Here is a 25,580-nt window from a genome sequence, read left to right on the forward strand (position 1 = left end):
TTTTTATCCGAGGTGTTATTTTGCCATTGGCTTTCAACTACGCGCCCCTATCGGTCGGGAGGAGGGTGGCACTCGGTGTGTTCGATATAGGTACGCTGACCGCCCTGCCAATACAGACTAATAGGCGAGTGCGCTCCTGTGCGCAACTGTGGATTTCCCAAACGAACCCCGTTTGAAAAAAGTAGCCTGGGAGCTCGGACAAAAATGCTTTTTATTAAACAACGCGGGACGCAGCAATTCTAATCGCTGGCGCTGCTACTAACTAACACCCGTGGGACACTTTGTGAGTACTTTATATTTGAAATCTGAATGTTTATATACACGGAAATCTTGTAAATGCAGCGAGCGCAAAAAAACAGGGCAAAGTTTCTGCATGACTGTCATGATAATCATCATGGCAGTCATGTTCCAGGGCTAAGGTAGGCAAAGCAGCATTCTCTGTCAGTGCTCCATTTGATTGGAACGAGATCCAGAAGTCCCTAAAATCAGATCACTGCCTTCCTTAGGTCAATTCAGGGAAAGTGTTTCTAGCACTTTGTTTAACAATGTACGTGTTTTGATACATTTTCCGTCTATCTGTTATAGTTCTTTTAGTTTTTGAGTACGTTCTGTCGTCATATATTATTTGATATTGCTGTATTTAAATGTATTATATTGTTGATTTTGTGTTTTGTATTTCGTCTTTTTTGTATTTCGTCCCCTCAATTGTACTCAGAGTTTAAATAAAGGTTATGATGATGAAGTCAGCCTATTATCTTAAAAAAAACAAGATGGAGAATTCAAGTCGAAACAAGAACTATACCTAACCATGGCTTATCTCCACTAGACTAGATTTCTTTTGCATAACGTGATTTATATTTCAGTCTTTTATGTTTTAAAATGCCTTTCATGCCTTATGTAAAGCACGATAAATTGCCTCTGTGTATGAAATGAAATAAACTAGCCTGGCATAATGGTATAGTGTGGCACATCATACTGTCCGTTCGCATCAAACAAGAGGTTTCAGGAAGCCGCTCTGTGAGACCTGCAGACAGTACAAGAGATGATATTTAAAGGTTCTGCTCAGTTTAAAAACACTGCAGTGGTATTTGGTATGGTTCATTTTGGAGATCAATGAATGATTCAGTTACAGCTCAGACAGGAGTGAGAAATGTCACGTGTTGAAGGTCAGAGGTGTTTCATTAACTCCACTGACCCGTGTGAAGTGTAAGACAGCATAGCAGGCAGAGCGTTCTGTGCGCAGGATGGTGGGAACCTGTGGCTTCTTCGTTCATTCCGGCGACCTGTGACCTCCATTTCTTTTAATCCATTTAGTTCTGATTAAATTAACCTAACTTTGCTTTGCGTTTCCTCTTGCATTCTTATTTCAACATCTCTTCCCCAATGATGATGATGTGGACATGGAAGGCTGCGGTGAATCCCTGACCAGAGTCACACCTCATTAACAGAGTGGCGTCATGTACGAATACACGAACTGGTAACTCCCTAGTTGGGAGTAGCTCTGGTCCAGAGCATTAGCGAGTTCTCTCCAACGCTCTGTTGGGAGCAGTGCTCCTCCCATGGACTGACATGTTCACGGAGGAAAATATGTTGATGTTTCACAGTGTTGCGGACCTTAATACCACACTTGCATTCTGCTGCATGTGTGTCTAGCTCCTGAGTCACTGCCGCTCTAGTGAGCCCCCTACGATCATTTTATGACGAGCCTTACCAGGATATCATGCATTATTCTTAGCGATCATAGAAATAGCTTCTGTGAGATGGAAAATATACAGTGGGAGCAGAACTCTAAGTTGGTGAGAACTTTAGGAGCGGGTGAGGATGAAATCATAATGCAGTTTACTTTGTTGATTGTTCTAATACACGTTAGATTAAGTAAAGTTGTGAACAGGAGCTTTAAGGAAAACATGACAGCAGATAGGAACACTCGTGTGCACATTCTAAGTGCGAGTCGATAGAGCATAGAACATCGCTACCTGTAATTATACAGCAAAACAATTGATATTTAGTAGCATCACTCACTCTGGAACAATATTCTCATACCAGCCACAACTGACAACATTTTGGCTTAGGCCGAGCACCTTCTGCCCTCTCCTCCACTTCGAACACTCACCAATTAAGAGGGTGATGTTGAACTTCACTTTTCTTTCTCTCCCTCTACTATAATTAAGTCAGAGTTGTTGGCTGCAAGAATGACACAGGCCACCTTCTGAATAAGGCAAAGTTCAGTGAATAAACAGGCAAAGAAACAGATGGGGACAGAGAGTGAGAGAGAGACGTGACATCTTCATAACTTAACAAGCTAAAGATTGAGCACATGCAAAAGTACAGTGCTACAAAGCTGAGCTGCGATTATTGGATAATGTAAAAACCATTGCAAGCAAATAGAGCAGACCATTGGACAATCTGTAGGACAGATGAGACACAGGCAGAGCAGCCTGGGTGGGTGGGTGGGAGGCACAGAGGTACCAGGGCTCAGAAAGAGCATTCATTATCACCTGAGCGACCTGCACACAGCGCTGCATGAGACAGAGTAATAGGAGAGGACACGCTCATCAGCTGAAGCCCAGCAAGAAAATGAGCCTCTTTCATTCCCCTCCCATCTCCCCTCTTGTCTCACCACTCCATTCATCTTACACCATTCAATTTCTATTCTTGTGCTCATTTCTCTTGGTCCTTCTGTCTCTCTCTGTGTGACTGATTTGACACGTCAGGTCTAGCCTCCACACAGACATTATACCTAATTATAATCCTGAGTCATTATATTACCCCCCCCACACACACACACACACACACACACACACACAGTATATTAATGTATACTAAACGCTAAACGTATGAAACACAAACATGATGAAAATAAAATAATGCTGCTGAGGTAGTGCTGTAAGAGAGTAAGGCAGCTTGAGAGAGGGGTTGACCCCTTTAACCCTGTACTTGGTTCACTGGGGTCCCCCAGGGCTCTATATAGATCCACTCCTTTTTCCATCTATAACAAATCTCATAGACAAAAAATCATACTCAATACGTGAAATTGAAAATCTGGCTGAATGTTTGCCCCCAGAAAATAGGGTTCATGTGGTTATGGTAAGGTGAGAAAACTCTCTTCAGACAACAGAAAATACCTTCTGCAGTGGACAATGGCACCGTTATCAGGTGCAAAGCAGCAATGTTACCAGCAAATCCTCTTTGTGCTGTGAAATCTCTACACTCCACCAGTCATGGGAAAGACCGCCTCCAGTGCTATAGAATACCGTGCGCACGCACGCACGCACGCACACACACACACACACACACACGTGCGCGCACACACACACACGCACACGTTTCTTACCTGAGACTCTGCCTGATCTGTAGTCTTTGTACATCTTACAGTTGCGGCTTCACCATGTGGGTTCTCAGCTCAGCAAATCCTGTTTTTTTTTTGGAAAACAACAACAAGGATGACAAAGGTCTCATCAGTCTCTATTGATTGTCTTTTAGAAACACACACCGAACCACAACAGAAACTCAACCTCCATAACACTGGAATCCCAACTTATCTATTCTGTCGCCTTCTCAAGGATACTGAGAGGACAAGGTAATACAGGACAGAGTGCAAGTCCTTTTTCTGTATAGAATAGAGGAAGACAAGTCAGTGAGAATGTAATTAATCTTCAAGCTCATCTGAGCCAAAACTGCATTAACACTCAAACTAAGATCATTAACACTCAATTTAGCATTATGAACCCCCAAACTAGCATTAGCATTATCAACACTCAAACTTGCATTATTAATACAATGATCATTCATTGGACGTAGTCATCAATTTTCTAAACATTTTCCAAAATTTTCAAAAATACTGAAAATCTCAAGCTCACATGCCCTTTCAGCTATTTGTATTCCAAAGTGTGTGTTTAATTACTTGCAAGCAGAGTGTGCATGTATGTATGTATGTATGTATCATGTGTATGTCAGGGTAAGAATGGTGGTCCGTTATTGGCCGTTGATGGTGACGTAACTACGTATAGTACGTTTCAAAATAATGGGTCTAAAGGATTTAGAACAGCAATTATAATAGACATTAGTTAGTAGCAGTACTTGTGCGCAAAGCGCAAATTGGCACCTCAACAGAGAGTGCATTTAATCACAGTATTGGTTCTCAACTGAACGAAGCACTTGAGGTGTTTTTCTCGTTGCTGAATGTCAGGGATATGGATGAGAAATGACAATTAGCTTTTTACGGTGCACTAAATTACCCTGGCATTAACTTCAGCTTTGGGCAGCATTAGTTTATCTGAAACCAGTCTCTAAAGTTCAGCAGGATCCTATAAAACATAAACAAGCATCTTGTGACTGCACAGCAGACCCACAGAAGACCAACCATGTCATTACATTCTCACTGCTCAGCTGGCATTCAGTGTCAGTATATTGCATACACCCTTTCAAAATATTAAAGCAACAGGAGACTCAGGGCTGTATTTTGCGTGTCTAAGTACCAGGTCTTATTACCTAACTTGAGTAAACTAAAGACCTGGAGGAGTGATCAATGCCATTTGGCTATTCTGAGTGGCCAAAGAGCATTGATCACGCCTCCAGGTCTTTAGTTTACTCAAATTAGGTAATAAGACCTGGTACTTAAGACACACAAAATACAGCCCTCATCGTCTAAGTAAGCCTCTCATTCTCTTGATTCCTCTTCCCATAAGACAATCCGAGGGTCAAGAGAGGTTATGTCAATAACTAGAGACATCTTCTGCACCAATGTCGCACCGTGGATCTGACCGATATGTCTGAGTCATTGTGTCGGGGGCTTTGTCAGAGTACTTGGTGTACCCGTTTGTGCCCATATATAGATGTCTGTATGTATCAGTCCTTGTCCCCTTTATGCTCATATAAGGGAATCCCGGATGTCATTAGTATATGGCCATACCCTGACAGTGTAATGGCATGCCCATATGTGTAGACAGATTATCCGAACAACTTAGTGGCAAGCAGCGCACTCGCTCAAGTTTGAATTTGATCGGTCGCGTATTGCACGTGACCATATAGGGCATAGAGGTCGAATCTGTGGCTCAAGACAACTGGGTTTGTTTATGGTTATGTGAGTCATAGTGACATACGATAGTACCATACAACCATACAGCCCTACCACTAGCGGGGCTAAAAATAAATACTAATGAAACAGGTACTTTCATTAAAATAATAAAACATATAAAGCGGAATGTATATTATCATTGATCCTACACAGAGAGCACCCAATCAGCAATGAATGCTTTAAGGGCAATACACGTTGAAAGAGTCTTCACATTATCATAAGAGCTATATATATATATATATATATATATAAGGCTAGGCTCTCTGACTGTATAATTGCACAGTATAATTGCTAACATAGGCTTCTGAGCGACGAAGAAAATGAAAATGAAAATGCGTACAGTAATGCAGTAATGCGTACAGTATGAGACTCCCTCCCTTCAAAGCCTTGACTAAACAGCTCCAGGAAAGGCAGGTTTGGAAGAGCCTGGCTCCTGTTATTTAAGAGCGGGCTGGCCGTGGAGCCAGTGTCCCTTGTTTAACAGCTATAGGCACGTGTTCCATTTTACATCCATGGCCAAGGAGTAAAGAAGGCAGTGGGGAAATCACTTCTCTCTTTCTCACACAAACCAACTTCCAGTACTAGATAGGATTTAAGCAGAGCCAAATACATTGAATTTCACCCACCAAAAAGGAACATAAATAATACTTGAATAGTGAAGAAAAAAAAAAAGATGCAGAGGAACCAATCTAAGGTCATAGTTCATTGCTATAATGTTCAGTGGTCTACCTGGCTGTCCAGCTCTTTAGTAAAGGGAAAATAAAGGCAGTAGTTTTGAGATATGTTGGTAGGGACCAAAGTGATGGACGGACAGAGGAACTGACCGACATCGCAGTCAATGGAGCTGAAAAGGGGAGGGGTGAAGTCTTGCGTGTAAAGTGGTAGATGGGTTCAGCCCTCCTTGTCACAACTACTCATGTCAGTGAAGAAAGAAGAGCTGAAGGCAGACAAGGATAATGGGACTGTATGGAGGGGGAAGAAGTGATAGGGAGACCACTATCTGTACTAAATGACTGCCTCTGTTATCTTCCCAAAACAATATTGTGGACCGCATAACATTAAAAAGGCTGATTTGACATGGGAATGTCCATAATTTACATACAATGTAGGATACATTCACATCTCTAAAAGTTTAAATTGAAACGTTCTAAAAGTGACTGCACCAAAATCCCAACCTTTGTTGTCATTCATGAGAAAGAAAGAACACTGCTCATTTCCCTGAAGCCGGCTGAATAACTGCAAGAAATGAGGCGGCGTCCTCATTCACCCACTGTGTTCACTTCAGACCCAGACTTGGGTGCAGCCTTTTGATTTCAGAGCTGATGAGCCATGCTCTGCTTTTCTCAGCTCTAATCTAAAGTTAACTACTAATTAACTTGTTGGACACAGAGACTGGCCCTCCCTACCAGGAGGGTTGAACTGCTGGGAACCCTGCAGCATGCTGCCACAATGAATCCTTGAGATGGTTACTTAGGTTTTGAAGATCCAGAATGAACAGCATGGTGCAGGAAGCATGCTGTTACTGTATGTGAAAATGGCATCATTTCAAGTTTGAAGAGAGAGACAACAAAGCAACGTAACCTGGTTCAATAACATTAAAAGAATATATAATGTAGTAGTAAGTTGATTCAGAATTGTTGCAGTTTGTTTGCCCAATAAAATTGAATATGATGTGTAAAAATAGCAACAGCATTTTGCTTTTACTATGCTATATTTGCCCAAACACTCAAATACTTTCCTTTGTTCATTTAATAAACCATTACATCAGGAGTGATGGCTATGCTGACTAAGTGATACAAAATACTGTGAGTTATTTGAGTCCTAAATTGTTTCAAACTATTATATTAATTGTTCAATGAATGCCTTATTTTCAATCTTGCATGCTTGATTTGGTAGTAAACACAAAAGTGTCAAAAAAAAGAGGGTGAAATTCTTTGTCATTCAAGCTCCATCATTGCAGTTTCAGGAAAGTTTAGAGAGATAGAGAGAGAAACAACAAAAAAGGCTAATCACAATCAGATATCAAGTCGGGTGGGGACAAAACGATATTGTACTATATATCTGATTGACTTTTATACCACTTAAATGGTATACAATATCGGTTTCTATAGATCGGGTAAATTGCTGATCGAGTCACTTGGAGTGAAAATCATCCGATTACCGATAGGAGCACCTCTACTACTAATAATAAGTTGACCATTATGACGAAGTAACCAAAAAATTATACTATAAAAATGTTGAAATATTGCCATTGCCAAATATTACCTAAAGAGGCAATATTGTGAAACGTTTGGGAACCTTGAGGTTACAATTATGGTGCTTTCACATGCATTTGTTAAATGCTATTACCTTTGAAACGGAATTTAGAGTCAGACATGAGACATGCCTGGATGATTAAAACAGCTCTGCTGTCCTTCCCCCCACACATTTACAGTGGGCATGGCAGTGAAGTGACTGAGGGATTTCCAAAACTCTACATCCGCCAAAGCTATTAAGTGGCCTGCTGAAGCGAAATGGCTTTACTGTTCCCAGAGTGCTGCAATTGGCTCAGCAATGCTATTGTCTTGAGCCACTGTGATAAAGTTAATTTGCCAGACAAGCACAAAAACTTATGCTGACATCCACAATAAATAAAAAAGGCAAAAAAAATGTATCAACAGAATTGCTCAGTTTTCGCCTTCTGCTATTAGGGCAGATGTCCGTCACAGGCCACAGGTCACTCATACCAAATTAGTTTAGTTTTTTGCGGGCATCAAGTTCAAGCCACTGTGTAGTTAGTAACTATTAACTAACTGCAAGGCTTGCTCCATTCAGATATGGTCAACCTAATACATTGAGAGAATTCAATGAAAGTCTTATACACTTGACTATCTAACACCTACTACTCAGACACTGAAAATACAAAAAGTTGCTGACACACACAATACACAATAAAAAAAGCCCCCAGAAAAATGCAATCACCAGAATTGCTCAGTTTCTCCTCCTGCTATTAGTGCATAAACTGCAGATGTCCGTCACAGGCCACAGTTGACTCGTACCAAATGGGTTTTCTGGGGGAGGTAACCAGTGGAACGTTTTGTCCCCCCTTTCTTTAGGCTTAGGGCCAGTTTGGGCTATGGAACAGTATCAAGTTCAAGCCATTGTGTAGTAACTAACCACTGTAATGGATTTCTCCTCCACAATCTCATGTCGTTCACGCAAGGCTTGCACCATTCAGAAATGGTCAACCTAACACAGCGATAGAATTTAATTCAACTCTTACACACTACTATCTTGCTCCTACTACTCACACACTGAAGATACCCTGACTTCCCCTGACTAGATCACTGATCTTCACGTTGTTATTTCTAATACCACATCAATCAAAGGCTGCAAAGCCAAAATATGTGTACTGTAAGTCCCAAATCAACAAAGAAAGAGTAGCGAACCATCAAAGGAACCGGAGGGTCTTAACCCTATAGTGTCAATGTTCACACACTTACACTGCACCGAAACAGTTTCCCAGTGCTTCTTTGGGGAAAATAAAACAGTCTAAAATTGAATGCCTTGTAGGCGAGGTTAGAGTTAAGTCTGTGGAGTGCACCAGGCAGCAGTGCCCTCCACAGGGGTTGAAGGGATGCTACAGGGGCAAGGACAGAGGATCCTCAGACTGGGCTAAACCCCTCTCCTCCCCGTGCTTTCTGTGTCCCTAAATCTAATGGTCAGCCAGTAGATCAATTGTATGACCCAGTTCAGGGGAAATTTGAATTGTTGTTCTACCCGCCCGGCCTTTTGCGATGTTAAAACTAACGTTTTATCTCTGGTTATTTATTTCCTATACGTGTGTGTGCCTCCAGTAGTCCTGACATAACCACAAGTCACATACAAGGAACTTGTTTCCTCCCATCCATTGTAGTGAGTGGGGTGTAGCTGTAGCATTGCTCTGTCTGCACTCTGCAGGGCTTATCTGGCTGTGAACCATGGAGCTCTGTGCTGCCGTCTCTATTGGCATGGTGATGCAGGCAATGGCTGTCTCCCCAGATAAACATTGTGTCTGTTCCCCCAGCAGGCCTCCTTTGCCTCAGGTGACAGTGTGGGGTGGGGGTGAAGAATCCCTCACCCATTAGACTGCTGCTGTTGACAGGTTGGTTGCCTCTGATTGGGAGCGATTGTAAATAAAATAAGACCTGCGGAGGGTAGAAAACGCCAGGGGCTATACCGTATGTATGAAAGCTTGAGCAGTATCCACACTAAATATATATGCATGCCATACACATCGTTATGTGATTCTCCGTCCGGATATACAGTATGAAAAAGCAAATGCGGAAAGCTGTTATGTGGGATTGTGCATATGTGAAAGTGCATTCCTATTTGGTCGGGTGATCGGAAATCGGGGCCGATCACTTCATTTTCAAATGATCGGAATCGGATTGGGAGCCAAAAAACGTGATCGGGACATCCCTATAGTATCAATATTATATCCATATCATGATATTAGACTGGATATTGTCTGTGATTTGGGATATTGTACTATTGTGATATTGCATAAATGTGTTCTATAAAATATAAGTATCGGATCGTGAAAAATCGGTATTGGCAGATGCTCAAAATCAAATGATCGGAATCCGATTGGGAGCAAAACAAGTGATCGGTACATCCCTAATTGGATCTGTTATTTGCCAGATAAAATATATTTTATTTTATTTCAGCTTATGTGCCAGCAAACACAATAAGCCCCTGAATCGGAATTTGAGTAGGCAAACTGCTCAATTTACGAATCGCGATGTAACATTACCCAGCAGAGCAGACTCAGCTGGGGTGAGTCGCAACCGGGTCTTTTGCAGCGGCGATAAAATATTATCCAATATTCATTCATGTGATTGATAAGATATGCCTACAAATCAGTAGGAATCACTGCTGTAATTTCATTTTCTAATACATATTCATATAGTGGCCAGCAATATGTGCTTTTATTTTAAGATATTCTTTGTCCTCTTTGAAATTGCACTATAAATAAAGTCTCCCCCCAAAAATGGGGTTGTGGGATAAAACAAAGTTTGAGAACCCCTGGTCTAAGACAATGGCTGAGAACAGTGAAAAATCAAACCCAGTGTGAAGTAAGCAGTGCCTTTGATTCGTTTATTTCATTGAGCTATAGGCTATATGAAGTAGAGGAACAATTTAAATCCTTGACCATTCATTTCAACAGGCTGCCAAACACCTGTGTGTGAAGAAAATGGCACATCGGTATTGCAGTGCACCGGATCTACGATGAATCACCCCATTCAATGTAAAGGAATTACATCCACATGTGGAATTGTACAATCTATACAACCCCTGAGCGAGCTCAGGCCAGTGAGTCGTTCCCACGGTGTCATGCTACTCGTGCATGTATGCCACGTGCGTCTTGAGTGAGTGTGTGTGTGTGTGTGTGTGTGTGTGTGTGTGTGTGTGCACAGTGTGTGTGTGTGTGTGTTTTCACACTTTGCCTTCCAGTGTGTGTGTGAGTGTGTGCGTTTATGTACAAGTGGCAGCCGTGTCCGTGCTCGCTCGCCCTTTGCATGCAAACATACGGCCAGTGTGTGCATGTGTGTCTTTGTAGTGGCGCTGTGGTCTTTGTGTTGTAATCAGTTGCTAATCAGTTGCAGGTGTTCGCGCTACAGACAAAGAGAGACAAAGCCAGTTATAGAAGCAGCTGGGCACCACTTAGAAATAACAACTATAAGAGACTGAAATTAAATTAACTTTTGTTGAAGAGATAAAACGTCTGTGTCTGTGTGTGTGTGTGTGTGTGTGTGTGTGTGTGTGTGTGTGTGTGTGTGTGTGTGTGCGTGGCTGCGTGCCCGCAAGCAAGGCAAATATCTCTGCCACTGGAGGAGAGGACATGACACAGCAGCAATCTACCAGCATATTATAACCAGCTCATCATAATATAGCAACATGCACTATAGAAGCAAAGTCTTTCTATGACCTTGAACAGCATACACCAATTCAAAACAGATAAATGTTAATGTTGCTATGAAATATTATGGGAATGTTCTCCTATTATGACCAGCCAAGAATATGGATACTAGGCTAAACACTACAGTATTTATTTTCACAAGCAACTAAAAAAGAAAAAGGTTGTGAATGGATGCTGAAGCATTGCAAAAAATCACGAAGATTCAAGGAGGAAACTTTCCATGGGAATTAATGAGAATTTTAATATAATCAAAACCTTCCTGAAATAATGTACTAGTCATTTGCCCCAACAAGTGCAGTAGTGTTGACAGAAGAGTGGGCTGCATATGTGATGGAAAAATACAATTTTATTGAATTCCTAATTAATGGGATGCTGTCAAAATACATCTACCTCATCTACATCATCTGAATGCAGTGCAGTAAGCAGTTACAATTCAATGAATGGGCATATACGTTTTAACCAAAAGAATAGCCATAAGACCTAATATTGCTTTGTGTATTTTTCACTAAATAGGTTCACTATTAAAATTAATAATTCTTATTTCCAAAACTCCCCAAATCCCAGAGCTGAGCTTACCTTCCCTTGCAAATTTCCAGAAAATTACCAAACCTTTGTAATCCTGCTGATCTCTTTCAAATAGCAGTTATATTTAAACAAGCACATAATTTATGATAAGCTGCACCAAGCCGCACACTCTAAGTCGCTAACATTTAGCTTACAGAATGTGTGTAAACCACATGAGCCATGATCATTTAAGGATCATGGATCAATCTACAATTTTCACTAGTTTGGGTCCCGGGCAAATAAAAAAGGACAAGGCAAACACATTACTGTGACACTACGTGATAGCTTGTTTTATATGTTTATGATGACTTTGACTTATATAAGTATTTGGATTACCGCACCAGCTAAATTTAGGGAAAAAAACAAATGTGTACATATACAAGCCGGACTGGACTATAAGCCGCAGGTAGCCATAGAGATAGATTTAGGTCCCCTAGTGGCCGTTAGCTGTAAAAATCCATAGATTAGCGGCACTGTTGTATAGTTCAAAGCATGGGAAAAAAATCCCGGAAATAGTTATAGTCCGGAAATTACGGTACTTTAAATAATAGAATGAGAAATAATGAACAAGAGATTGTTGAAGCTATTCTACTTCAATTGCTTTTCAATTGGGTTAATAGAAACCCTATCCTGATGTGGGAGAGAGATCTCAAAGATATTTGTAATCATCTAGAGTGGCAAAGCATGAGACACAATGCTAGCCACTAGCCAGTGTTAACATTAGAGATTAGGACAGGAAGATTCCCAACACGAATACTATTGATGATGAAAAAGTGAACAAGCCACAGATCAATTAACAAAATCTGCAAGGGGAATCACATGGAAGAAACAAAAGTCTTAAGGCCCGGCCCATTCAGACCATCGAGCTATATGCTAGAGAGCGGACAGCCACGCCCCCCACTATATATTTCAATGGAAGCTGCTCAGTGGCCTTTGAAGGACCCGGAAGAACGCTCTACTTCAGCATTCTTTTTATTTGGACACGTGTCCATAATGTGGAAGTGCTAACGAGCATTCTGTGTTAAACCTCAGCTGCGCGGGGTTTACTCGTGTTACATGTACGGGGGGAAAAAAACACCCGCCTGCAGTTCCAGCTTTGGTCAGTAGAGTTTGGCGGCTTCAACATTGGCCAGCTGCTCTGGGGTTGGTTCACACCAAACACGATAACTACAATAGAAATGTCCACAATGCCAGTCTGATTCATCCTGGTTGGTAAAATATTAATGAAGACAGCCAACTTGGCTAGAGTCACACAGTCTGTGAACTGTAAGTTGCTCAGATGGTCAAGATGAGCGATCAGGGGGAGCAGAAATTCAGGGTTTAAGTGTTGTTGTCCACGTACACTTTCTTAGACACGTAGAAATAAGCCAACCGGGAGGCGAACCAGTGACCTTCTGATTAACAGATGGACTCAGTCTCTACAGTGCTATAAGTTGCAGAGTCTATATTCAGCTTGTGTGACAGTCATAACAATTAAAAACACTCATATTTAGTCAAAGTGGTGTTGCGTTCACAGTATTTGTACAGCCATGTCTGTTTTGCAGAAAGGAATGACAGCTTAGAATGGAGCTATGAAAATAGCTGTGGCTAATGTGTGAGCGTAAGCTCATGTAATGTTGCATGCAGTGGGCCTCACTGCGCAAAGGTTCACAACAAGTGCAAAGGGATGAGTTATGCCAAGTGGACTTGGAAGGGCATGCCTGATCCTTGGTCACTTGTAAGCTTTTTACTCCTGGCTCAGATGCCCCCTCCCTTGTGTCCTCTATACTCTCCTCTCTACCCTCCTTCCCCTCTCTCTCATCCTTCCTCTCCACTATCTCATCTGCATTTGACCAACACTGTCCTCTCACATCCAGGCCACCTCACTCATGTCCACCGGCTCCCTAGTTATCTGAAACCCTCAGATCTGAACGAACACCTCTCAGGGCAGACAAAAAGGAAGTGGTGCAAGACAAAGCTACCTCTTTTTCTACCACACCAAAATCCAATCCTGTACCTCTAACCCAAGGAAGCTCTTCTCCACTTTCTCCTCCCTACTTAAACCCCGACCCCCACTTCATCCCTCTCTGCTTTTGTCACCTACTTCAAGAAGAAGGTTGAGCATATCAGCAGCGTACATACCATGCATGTCCTTCTCCTTCTCTCCTCTATCCCCAGATGAGATCGGATCCCAACCCGACGGAACGAGACAGATCACGTAACTGACGTGATGCAAGGGAGAAATTTCTCTCACCCTCCGTTGCGTATGTATTCTTGCGTCGATTACGTTCGACTCTGCAAGGCACTTAACTGGGGTCCCACAGGATTCTATAACACGAATATATAAATTGTATGCTGGCAGCTGTGAGGAATGTTGAGTGACAGAAGAGTCTCCTCAGAGACCGTTTCAGTTTCTCTCTGTAGTCTGTGGGCCAGAAGAACCTCACTGCCACTATGAGCAACTTGCCTGTGATGGGGTTAAACACTGGAAAGGAAGCCATTTCCTCACATTTTTCTTCACAGTTTTCCCACATTTTTCATCCATCTGCAGAGTCAGTTCACAGGGTCAACAGGTTCCAGCAGAGATTTCCAGCATTCCATCTCCAGAGCAACATTAGCAACTTCCTCCTGGCGGATCCCGAGGCCTTCCCAGGCCAGCTGGTCCTTGGTCTGCCCCGGGGTCTCCTCCCAGTGTTGATTTTGACAGAATACTTTTATTTAGTCATAGTCTTTTGAATACAATTCCATTTTGTTTTAATCATCTGAAAGTATGTCGACTAAATATCATAAGATTTTAATCGACTAAATCTACAGTCGATTTTGTCAACAAAAATGTAATTAGGCAGGCCTTGAGTTGATGCCTGATCTAAATGCTCACGACACATCGCTTGTGGGCTTGTAGATCTGCATAAGAGCAACCAAACATAAAATTACTCTTCTCAAATCTCCACTAGTCCCTTCCTTTTAGGTGACGAAATCAACACTACATCGCAGTGGGAAATGCAGTAAGGACCTCCCTAGGGAAGACACTCAAGAGGCATCCGTACTAGATGCTTGGACCACCTAAGCTGGCTCCTTTCCAAGCAAAGGAGTAGTGGCTCTACTCCAAGTTCCTCTCGGGTGACTGAACTTCTTAACCAATCTTTAAAAGGAGATGCCAGCCACCCACCTGAGAAAACTAATTTATTGTATCCGCAAACGTATTCTTTCAGTCATGACTCACACTTCAATCATGACCATAGGTAAGAGCAGGGTCTCATCCCTACAGAAGAGATGCATCAGCAGCATCCATCCGCTGAATGAAAGAAAGTCTGTCCATGTCTTAAATCTCTGGTTAAATAAATGGGTATATTTTTTTCTCTTCATTTTTATGAAGCATATGGCACTAAAAAGCTGTAGAGGCGCCTGCCAGGCTGCCACATTGTTTTGATAGACTGGCCCAACTCCACTGTTTACCCCTTACCCCTAAGCTTTATTCAATACACTATGTTGCTCAGAATCCTCAAACTGGCATCCCTGCCAATAATGCTGACATAAAAAAGAAGAAAAAGGTTGGCTTCAACGTAATGAACAGCAAATCTGACAAACAAAAGGCGATGTTAATCTGCCAGGTTGCTATTGTAAACAGTAAACAGAGTTTCCAGTGCACATACAGTACATTGTTATTGCTGTATATTGAAAAGAGAGACAGCGGAGATGCCAACAACTGTTGGGGGGAGGCTTTTCCCAAACGTGAAATGGGAAGTGGTGGTGTGCCGGTGTCTGCTGTTAAAGAAGCATAGAGTGCAGTGTAATAAAATGTGAGATATTATATTTAGACTTGTAGGCCTCTACTAATCTTTGATATTTGTCAGCAGCAGACAGGCCAAGCAAAAGGAAAAGGCTACGTAGGAGGAATTGTGTTGGTTTGATGAAATACATTGTTTATGTACTCTTCATTGTATATTCTGTATTCTATATTTTCCTCTCTGGCTGAAACATAGTGATATAGCCCTCGGTAACGAAGGGGAAGATGCCACTAATATATTCCATACGACAGTATGTATGCCACATATCTCAAGCCTAGTGTTGGACTTCATGCTCCTATACAATAGAACCTGGAGGCATGCTATCACTTCACACCTAGAAAACTAACGTGCACATGAAGAGAGCACGTAGTAGGCTACTTGATGGTAGATTGGTCCATTGATGTGATGAATTACAAACAGAGCAATTCACAGCGGCCTCAGCGTAATAAATGTTCATTCAGGTAACTCAACAGCACCTAATGTCCTCTCCATATCAGCCTGGATCATCTTTCTTCACTCTCTCTCACTCTCTCCTTCCCTCTCCAATGTCAAATGACTGTTCTAATTAATGACCGGCAAGACGTTGATGAACATTCGACTGTAGTCCCTTTCATCTGTTGTGCATATCTGTTTCCTGGAAACATAGTCGAGGTGCAACCTAAGAGGGTGTGTTTGCGTGTGTGTGTGTGTGTGGGGGGGGGGGGGGGGGGGGGGTAATCTGGAAAACTGACATAATACAGTGCATGTCAGAAAGTGGCTCATCTAAAAACTGCTTGGGAAAACGACTTAGGAATATCTATCACTGACGAGCAATGGTCTACATCTCAAAAGTTTGTGCACTCTTCTTCAGTATGTGCCAGGCACGGTCTTATACAGTTTAAAATATTACACAGGTTACATTTGTCAAAGGAAAAACTCAACAGAATTTTTCCAAATGTGAATCCAGCCTGCGACAGATGTGGCCAGTCGCCGGCCACTCTAGCTCATATGTTCTGGCACTGCACTAAACTAACATCATATTGGCAAAGTATATTTAAATCACTGTCAGACATTGTTGGAAGACCTTTTGACCCGGATCCACTGACAGCAGTTCTGGGGGTCAGGGGGCCCGGGGTCAAACTGTCTACTTTCCAATATAACATGGTAAAATATGTGACTCTACTGGCTTGCAGACTGATACTGTTGAATTGGAAACAAGCACAGGTTCCCACTCACACTACACTTATGAAAGATGTTATGCACTACTTACAATTACTTACGATAAAGTTTGAATTGAGAGGGAGTGAAGATAGATTTTACCAGACATGGCAACCCTTCATTGACCATTTCAATAGGTGCACGCTAACCCCTCCTACACAATAGATAACATATTGGAAAATTGGAAAGAAAAGAAAAAAAAGGAACTGAGTATTTTTTCTTTATTTTATTTGTTCTCATTTCAAAAGAAATGTCTGTAATTCAGTTAATTTACAACAACGTGTTGGGAAAGTTTGAGAGCAAGAGTGTCTGGCCTGTTGTCTTTGTTGTGTTTGTCTGTTCACATTTGTCATTGTTTAACTGTTTTTTGTTTTTTGGTGTTTATCACATTTATATATCTTTTTTATTATGTATTGTATGTGGAATTATCTTTCATTTTATATAACTGAATAACTCATTATCATTGTCAAGGATATTCTGAAGTTGTCATATACAAAAAATGCCTAATAAAAACAGTATTAAAAAAGAAAGAAAGTGGCTCATCTGAGAGTATCAATCATTAGAGCATTATGGATATATGTGAGGGAGGAGGGAAATGGCTGACAGTCTTATCCTGTGTGACCATGCAGGTGATTCAGGTGGTTGTTATGATTTCTCTTATCTAGGTCAGGATTAGGGCCATCACGATTACAAAATGTAAGTTGACGTTTAATTGTTACAAACATTGCGATTAACGATTTAATTGCGTTTCTGTCATAGAACAATGGAACCCTATGAATACAAATTACATTTCTTTTTTGCCTTTAGGCTACCTAATGAAAGATTGGGCAGAAATGACAATAACTTAAATATGAAAACAAAAAGTAAAAAAAATAGAGGAAATAGCTGAGATTGCAGATGCAGATCTGACATTTCTGCTATTTTTTGGTTTTGATCAGAATGCCGATGTTGTCCTAATTTCTAACTTAACGCGTAAGGGGTAGAGTGGCAAGCGGTAGGGTGGCCTGATGGTAACCGCAAGGTTGCCAGTTCAAACCCGGGCTCCCCCAGAGTTAGTGTCGAAGTGTCCTTGAGCAAGACACTGAACCCCTAATTGCTCCTGATGTGCTGGTTGGTGCCTTGCATGGTTTCCGCCACCATCGGTGTATGAATGTGTGCTTGAATGTAATGCACAATCTCTGTAAAGCGCCTTGGTTAAAGGCTCTATATAAATGTACCATTTACCATTTAAAATCATCTGCCCCATGGAAGCTTTCACCTTGAAAGGTTGTCTTGAACGCTGGGGTTAAATGGCTTTCTTTCTTGACAAACAAATGGTGGCTGACAAAAAGTATTGTGTAAAACACTACTTGCACGTGTACGGAGGGAGGTGTAATTTGTTCATGGTCGAAAAGTAAAAGAAATAGTCCCAAAATAGTCCCCTCAGTCTGTCCAATTTGTCCCCTCAGTCTGTCCAAGTTTGTGACCCACTTCTTTCCTTGTTGAAAACTAAAAGTGGGACATTGTACCGTCTGTAATGTATTCAGTCAGTGTAAAATTAGAATGTATTAAATTAAATCAACGACTAGCCAATATTTGGGCCCCGGATCCCATTTTCTTTACACGAGGCAACATAAATCATTATGAAACTCTATTGAAAACCAAGTGAGTTCTGGATAATTGCAGTGTGAGCCTGCCTGGCTAAAAGCCTCAAGGACAACACCACTATCAAAGGTGTCAGAAGGCCTTGGCAACACTGACCAACATGCTGAGACAAGAGAGACCAAGACAAAGAGGAGAGACACCAAGAGAGAAGGGAAAGGGACAGAGACACGTAAAATGGCATAATCGTGATTCGTGATAGCCCTATGTTCAGGGTTCCTACACATTTGGAATTTTCAAATTCCATACTTTTGGGTCACTCCCGGGTAAGCTGCGGCCGGAAAACCGAGGTGTCGGAGAGAAAAAGTGGACGATTCAGTGTCAGAGGGACTTCCAGGGCGGCCGGCTAGGGGGGTGCAGCTCCTCCCCCTGACACCTCCGTGCCAGGAGAGGGGCTCCCTGGGCGGGTAGAGAGGGCCAGCGGGCCACCTGGAGCTCTAAGGCGTGGAGCCCAGCAGCCTCCCCTCTGCCCTCCTCCCAATACCTTCAGGGTAGGGAGGGGGCCACTCGTCCGATCAGATGTCCAGGAACTGAGGCCCCTCGGCCGGGCTGCAACAGCACAAGCAGGAATCCCTGACCGGTCAGGGACCAGGAGTCTCACCCTGAGCCCCCTACCCGGGAAAACAGAACAGCAGTAATAGTCTGGAACCATAAATATTTTTCCATACATTATTTTACATTTGCCATACTTTTCCAGGCCTGGAAAAGTATTAAATGAAATTCCATACTTGAGGAGGAACCCTACATGTTTCACTCATCATCTGCATTCTTGCATTTATCTCACATGTTAGGCTACATGAAACACGACTTAAGCTGCTGAGCTATTTTAAAGTCTCCTGGTATGCAACATTCTTGTGCTTGGAAGAGACAATTAAACTTCTGAAACAGAATTATTTTCACCCAATAAAGTTTTTGATTAAAGTAGAAAAGGAACGAGGGCCCTGGAGAACAAGTAAGATTAATTAAGTTAGTATTTCTACAAAATGTCTAATTAAGTAGTTTACCCGTGGTGCACATAAACCTGAAAATAAGGCAATCCTGCCTGCGGAGTTGCAGGCTGCTGATCAGGTCTAGATCTAGACTCTAGGACGGATACGGAAACGATGCGCCTGTACGTGTGAAGTACGTGCAGAAGGGCGGGCCTTAAACCGCCCGGAACGCTGAACAACAAACTAGTGTGTAACTCGTGTTAGACTGCACTGCAAGAAAGAAGAGACTAAACAGCGTTACATTCAATACTTGGAAGCATTCACATTATTTTGAGTATGTCCGTGATAAAGACGAGATGAACATTATTGTTCGCTGCAAGTTGTGCATAGGGAAGAAGCTGTAATGTGTGAATTCATACACAGTAAAAGTCTTAGTGTTCATTTAATTATTTCAAATGTGTACAAATGGAACCAAATGTACCCATCATCGTGTGTACACCATACAAGTACACTTTTCAGAGTTAAATAAACACTGCAGAGGGAGGGGGGACAAAAAAACTGTAGATGATTGTCTGGCTTGAATAAATCAGTTTCAGCTGAATGAAGTGGATGACACAGGAGAGGTTAGCAGAAAAGAGGGAGGAAAGTATGAGATTTGCCCATACAGTTGTTGCCAGGTTAACCAATGACTATTATTAGAAAGGTTATTTATCTAATCCCATTCAAAATGCAAAAACGTAATCCCATTTTATCTCAGTAATGAGAATGCAACAGTCCATAAAGTTTTAATACTGTGGCCACAAATTGGGCTAAAGCTGCATTAAATATTAGGGAACGTGATATGCTACATGATGCATGAAGATCACAAATCACATCAGTCACCGGAGCATTAATGTCCACATAGCCTACAGCCATGTTCAGTGCTGTCAATATATCAGGTACTATGCCTCAACAGAGGCAGTAGATCAGATAACATATGGATGCAGGTCTAATTTGTGTAAAGCAAGGTCAGAACCACCTGGTTGCTGAATCAATCAGACCAAATGAATGAAGCCCAACCTGCTGACATGACCGTTATACAGACACCCATAATACATTCTAGGTCATATGTGGGCAACTGGCAGACTGGTGGCCACATGCGGCCCCCACTTTCACTAATATCAGAAAACTGCTATATTAATTTCAGCTGTTACAATTACAATTCCATACACATGACCCGCTTGAATTACTTCAGTCTATATTAGTAGTTGAATGACTAGTAGTGTTACGGCCGCAGGCCTATATAGATATAATGTCTGTGTCTGCGTGGTGCGCGCCCCCTTTGCCTAACCCATCCCTGTATAGGTCCGTCAGCGCAGCATTGGTGGGGAGCATTGCCGCCGCTCCGCTGTTGGTCGGCTGCTCCGCATTTCGCTCATCCAACCAGCTTCTGTACCTGCGCCCACCTGACGGCATAAAGGCGTCCTGAAGTCTTCACCCCGGGCCGCTGTCCAAACAGTCACTCCAGAGTGGAGCAGACTAGAGGCAGCGCGCCCTCCGTGCAGAGAGAAAATGCACGGAGTAATATTATGACGCAACCACCCGTATAGCAAGAGTTGCTGTGCGTGATGAGTTTCTGAGTGTCACTTCTATGTTCTGAGCACCTGGCCACGGAAGCCTGCTTTTTGTACACTTTGCTAGATTAGAGTAGAGTAGGCAATAGTAGGGCACTGTTGTCTCTTTATTTTGATGGTTAGGTTAGCGTGTCTAAAACTCCAGAGGTTAGTTTTAGTAGGCTTTTGATTATTTCCCTTTGTTGCTCCGTGTGTCATTTATGTTTGTAAAAGAGATATAATTCACATTGAATAATGAAAATACTTGTGTAAATAGATATTGCTTCCTATAATTTGTATGCCACGAAGAGAAATAAAACAACTTTGGCAGTTTTACCACTTTGCCTTCTTAAATAACCGTCCTAGACTCGGTGAGTCGTAACAAGTAGTATTAAAATGTTATTGCCTTTTTTATGTTCATTGTATTTGTATTTAAGTTGATAAAGTTAACATTAGTATAACTAATGCATTTGAAATTAAATAAAAATGTTATATTTCAGGATTCTAATTCAAAACTACAAGCTCAAAATGTGTATCACTGCAACATGTTTTAGCTTGAAGAACATATTATTGCTACTCTTGCGTGACATACTAGAATGACGATGTATATAGGGCATTATTTAATTTACACAAGAAAATAAGTAAAATTTGGAGATGAGGTTTCTGCCCGACAGGAACAATATTCAATGCAGCCCTCTGGAGTGAGTGTGTAAATATAGTGGCCCCCTCCATCATCAAAGTTGCCCACACCTGTTCTAGGTTCTACAATCAGTGGCCTTCATGGCTTCCTTCCAGACTCAAAAAGAGGAGAAAAATTGGTTCAACTGAGATAGAGATGCTTTGAATGAATTCAGAATCATGAAAACATCCTAGTTTCACATGTCGCATGCTACTTAAAGCAAAAGGAAAGTTTGACATTTTTGCCTGCCATAGGATGTGAATGGTAGGGTCACAAGAAACACCTATAAAAACAAATCCCAATAGTGACAGCCGGTCAGCAAGTGGATTCATGAATGTATGTATATATATAAACAATATTTTAGGCCAATAAAAAAGACTATATACCAAATTTCCCACCCCATAACCCTGGGTGCCAGGCTAGAAGATAGGAACAGGTCACATTGTTGAAACTTGAAACAGACCAAGACACTGTTAATCAAAGAAACTCAATTTCTCTACAGTTCTGTTGGCAACAAGTCTAGAACGTCATAGACTGGCCTGGACTCCATGTTCTGATACAGAACTCCATATATGGGCATAAAACAGACACAGACAAACAGATAACGGTTACTATGACAACGGTTATTGCGTAACGGGATGGGGCATGCATCGTTCCCGAGTAGGCTAGTGCCCCATCTGGAAACATTCAATACAGGTAATAGAATCATGCCCCAGAGATGCCACCAAATTTGATCTGCAAGGTAAAATATGTGTCCCTTCCTTGGTAACGTAAGCCACAAAATTGTACCTAGGTGACCTAGTTGTATACGGAGGACAGATGCTGCAGTGCACCTCATGTGCCTGGCAGCAGATGTATGTCTTAACAGAGGCTGCTTGGGTAATGAATGATCACACACATTTTGGGGGAATGCTTTCCACTTTGGTGTCCTCAAGTCAGCATTAGTTGACATTTAGACAAGGGTTGCCTCTAGAATATATTACAAATCATATTCTTTCCATCACTCACAAGACACTCATATTACCTTCTCTCAATTTTGCCAACAATGACAACAACCATCAAGCAGATACTGTACATTGGAGTGGGGACAACTTTTCTTCACTTTAACTCCAGATATTTATTTGTTACAGAATATCACAATTTACTGACACAATTTACTAAGTAGGAAAAAGAACGTTCTGTGTTATCTTTCTAAAGTTTCTAATTTCTATATAACTATCTATGTTTTAAAAGTGAAATGGAACTTTATTTTTGTGTACATCAAGGATCCAATACAAGACCACAATGGAAACAAGCCCTTAGGGCTTTTTTATATCCTTTTAGCATCATTGTATAATCATACCAAACTGTTAATGAAGTCAACCAATCCGGTAGAATGGGATTTTGTAAAGGCAGGGTATTCAAATTGACTTGCCCATGATTGGACTGTCTCTCTAAAAGCAGATGAAACTAGTCTGAATGATACTTCTGCTAAATTATGAGCATGACGCTTGACAAAAAATAATACTTTCAATTGGTCAGCATTACTGTTGAAGGAAGAGAAAGAACATCCGAACACTAGTTTCTAGAGCTCCGAGACTAACTTTATTTAGAGGCAACAAACGTTTCGACCTACTAGGACTAGGTCTTCATCAAATATTGACCCATATTATTTTCACAGTTGTCATTCAGCTAGCATAACATAGCCTAAGAGCTGCCTGCGGTGTTGAGTTACTATAGCAACACTCACCACAGCCCTGCACGACCCAGCTCAGGCTGGCACGTGGTAATGGAAATGAGGCATATCCTAGGACTAAAGAAAATAATGTACTCTACTTCATACCTGGTACTCTACGAGCCGAGGCTTATGTTTATGCAAATTGCACTATTTGCTGAAATTGGGCAACTTTGTCACCATATTATAGCCTCGTTACATTACAGACATATTTTCTATAGCAATGGTTCTCAAAGTGGGGTCCAGGGGTGTTCCATGGGGACCCCAGCAAAATGAGGAACAATTTTTATTGAATTATTATTTTACCGCCTAGTATCCCAAAGAAATGTATTGGGTACATGACTCAGATTACACTGTAGGTTTCTAATTCCAGTTTTATGTTGCTACTGTACCTACAGTAGGGCTATAGACAGTTTTGAATTCTGTGGTAAAAATGACAGTTGACAGATCTGTTCTGGCCGTCCCTGACTGTCTCTAAATATTTTCAAATGGGGGTCAAAGGCCTAATAAGTATAGTATATACAGTACTACAAATAATAATAAACTACAAATAATAAGATACTTCTTCTTATTGTTATTGACAGCGAAACAGTAGCAATGAACTAGCACAAGTAGGCCTACCTACTTGTCATTGGACGATGCAAAAATGCTAATCCACGCCTTTGTTTTATCTCGGCTTGATTACTGCAATGCACTTTTTTCTGGACTGCCTAAGAAAACAACTGACAGATTACAATTTGTCCAAAATGCAGCAGCCAGAGTTTTAACTAGAACTAAGATGAGAGAACATATTACTCCAGTTTTGGCTTCACTGCACTGGCTTCCGGTTGTTTTTAGGATTGATTTTAAAATTATTTTACTTGTGTATAAAGCTCTCAATGGTCTCGCACCTTCCCACCTACATGACTGCCTGCCTAAATATGTCCCAAACCGCCCCCTAAGGTCTTCCACTGCTGGCATGCTCGCTTTGCCTAAAAGAATGGCAACTAAAAAATACGGGGAAGCAGCTTTTTGCTTCTACGGGACGACGGCATGGAACAAACTCCCACTGTACCTTCGACAGGCAGCCTCTGTAGACATTTTTAAAGCACAGCTCAAGACCCACTTCTACACCCTTGCTTTTAATTGATCTTTTATTTTGTGTTATTCATGTCCTCACTGTATTGCATTACTGCTTGATTTTTTTAATGTTTATGCCTTGCTTTTCTTTTATTTTTTTCTCCATTGCTCTGTAAAGCACTTTGAGCTGCATTTCATGTCATGAAAGGTGCTATACAAATAAAGTTTTATTATTATTATTACCTGCATAGCCAGAACTGTATCTATGGTGTAACAATAAACGATTAAATAATGAAATACACAAAAAGGATGTTAATTATTATTTACCTTGTATGATGACTTTAACCAGCATACATACAGCTAGATGTCCATTTTCTCCAGTAACCTAAACAAAATAGATGGTTCAAAGAATTCAAAGCATGAAGAAGAAGTCTAGATTCCCTCAACACAACCTGGGGAGAACAGGGCTGAGGGGCAACATATCAACACAAGGCTGACTGGCTGACGAATGTAAAATACTAGAATTTCGCGGCCGCTCATCTCAGAGTTACCTTGCCGCGCACTATGGGAAGAAGGAAATTGCGGGAGTTGACTCCACATGTAGTAACAGATGGGTTATTAGTTATTATTATGTGTCCTTGTAGTGTAGTCAACACTTTATGGATCATACACACTGCCCGGTATTTGCTCCGATTATGCTGTCGGGGAGCATTTTTGGCGCTGACCGACTGTGTATAGGCTGCACGGCTATTCCTGTGTGTGTGTGTGTGTGTGTGTGTGTGTGCGTGCGTGTGCGCAATGAAAAGTACTCGGCAGGCGAAATGGCGAATTCGAACGGTGTAATTGTAATAGTTTGGAACAAACCAAGTAGTGTGGAAGAACAATGTTGACATAACTAAGAGATTCGCTGAGTAAGCGATATTTTATATACAGTGATTTAGATTTTAGAAGGAATAAGCTAAATCGTGAGGCGAAGATTCCTCTCCTTCCTTATTTTTTTCTCCTGCGGACAGGACTGTCAGGGAGACTCAGAGATCAGAGCAGCACAGGGGAGTGGCTTAAAAGACGGGGTAGTAGTTGCCAGGTTGGCGAATTGTAAGCGAGTCGTAGTGTGTGTTGAATGGCATTTGAATGGCATTTGTGGGCTTGTGAATGAATTTTCTCACATGTAATTTGTGCTCACTTGCATAGACCTGGCGAATTTAGCGTGGTGAAAGGGCAACAGTGTTCCGGGGGTGTGGGTGCTTGGGGCGATAATGTTTGTAGTAAACAAATGCATTGCCGCCGTGAGTGTGGACGGGAGGCATCTTTGGTGGCACTGCAATGACCAGTGTTTGGCGGGTGGTGTCGAGTGTTGGCGTTGGGCGCGATAGGAGGAGATAGCGTTGCAACACTGCAAAGGTAAGTGTGTGACGTCACT

At 41.7% G+C, this 25,580-nt stretch overlaps 1 protein-coding gene across 3 annotated transcripts in view; it reads right to left on the minus strand.

Moving 5' to 3' along the window:
- Window positions 1–25,580, minus strand: part of LOC310873882 (ecto-NOX disulfide-thiol exchanger 2-like) — a 147,549-nt gene that overhangs the window by 118,324 nt on the left and 3,645 nt on the right. For all 3 annotated transcript variants that reach the window (XR_014570515.1, XM_083786439.1, XM_083786438.1), the window contains exons 2-3: window positions 24,488–24,545; window positions 3,335–3,413 (exon numbers count right to left, since the gene is read on the minus strand). Coding sequence is in view for 2 of the 3 variants with exons in the window: in XM_083786439.1 (XP_083642565.1) it covers window positions 3,335–3,368 (34 nt within the window). In the remaining variant the exon portion in view is untranslated. The remainder of the gene's footprint in view (window positions 1–3,334; window positions 3,414–24,487; window positions 24,546–25,580) is intronic.

Source organism: Protomyctophum parallelum (genome assembly GCF_964188405.1).
Source record: "Protomyctophum parallelum genome assembly, chromosome: 16".
Taxonomy (NCBI): domain Eukaryota; kingdom Metazoa; phylum Chordata; class Actinopteri; order Myctophiformes; family Myctophidae; genus Protomyctophum; species Protomyctophum parallelum.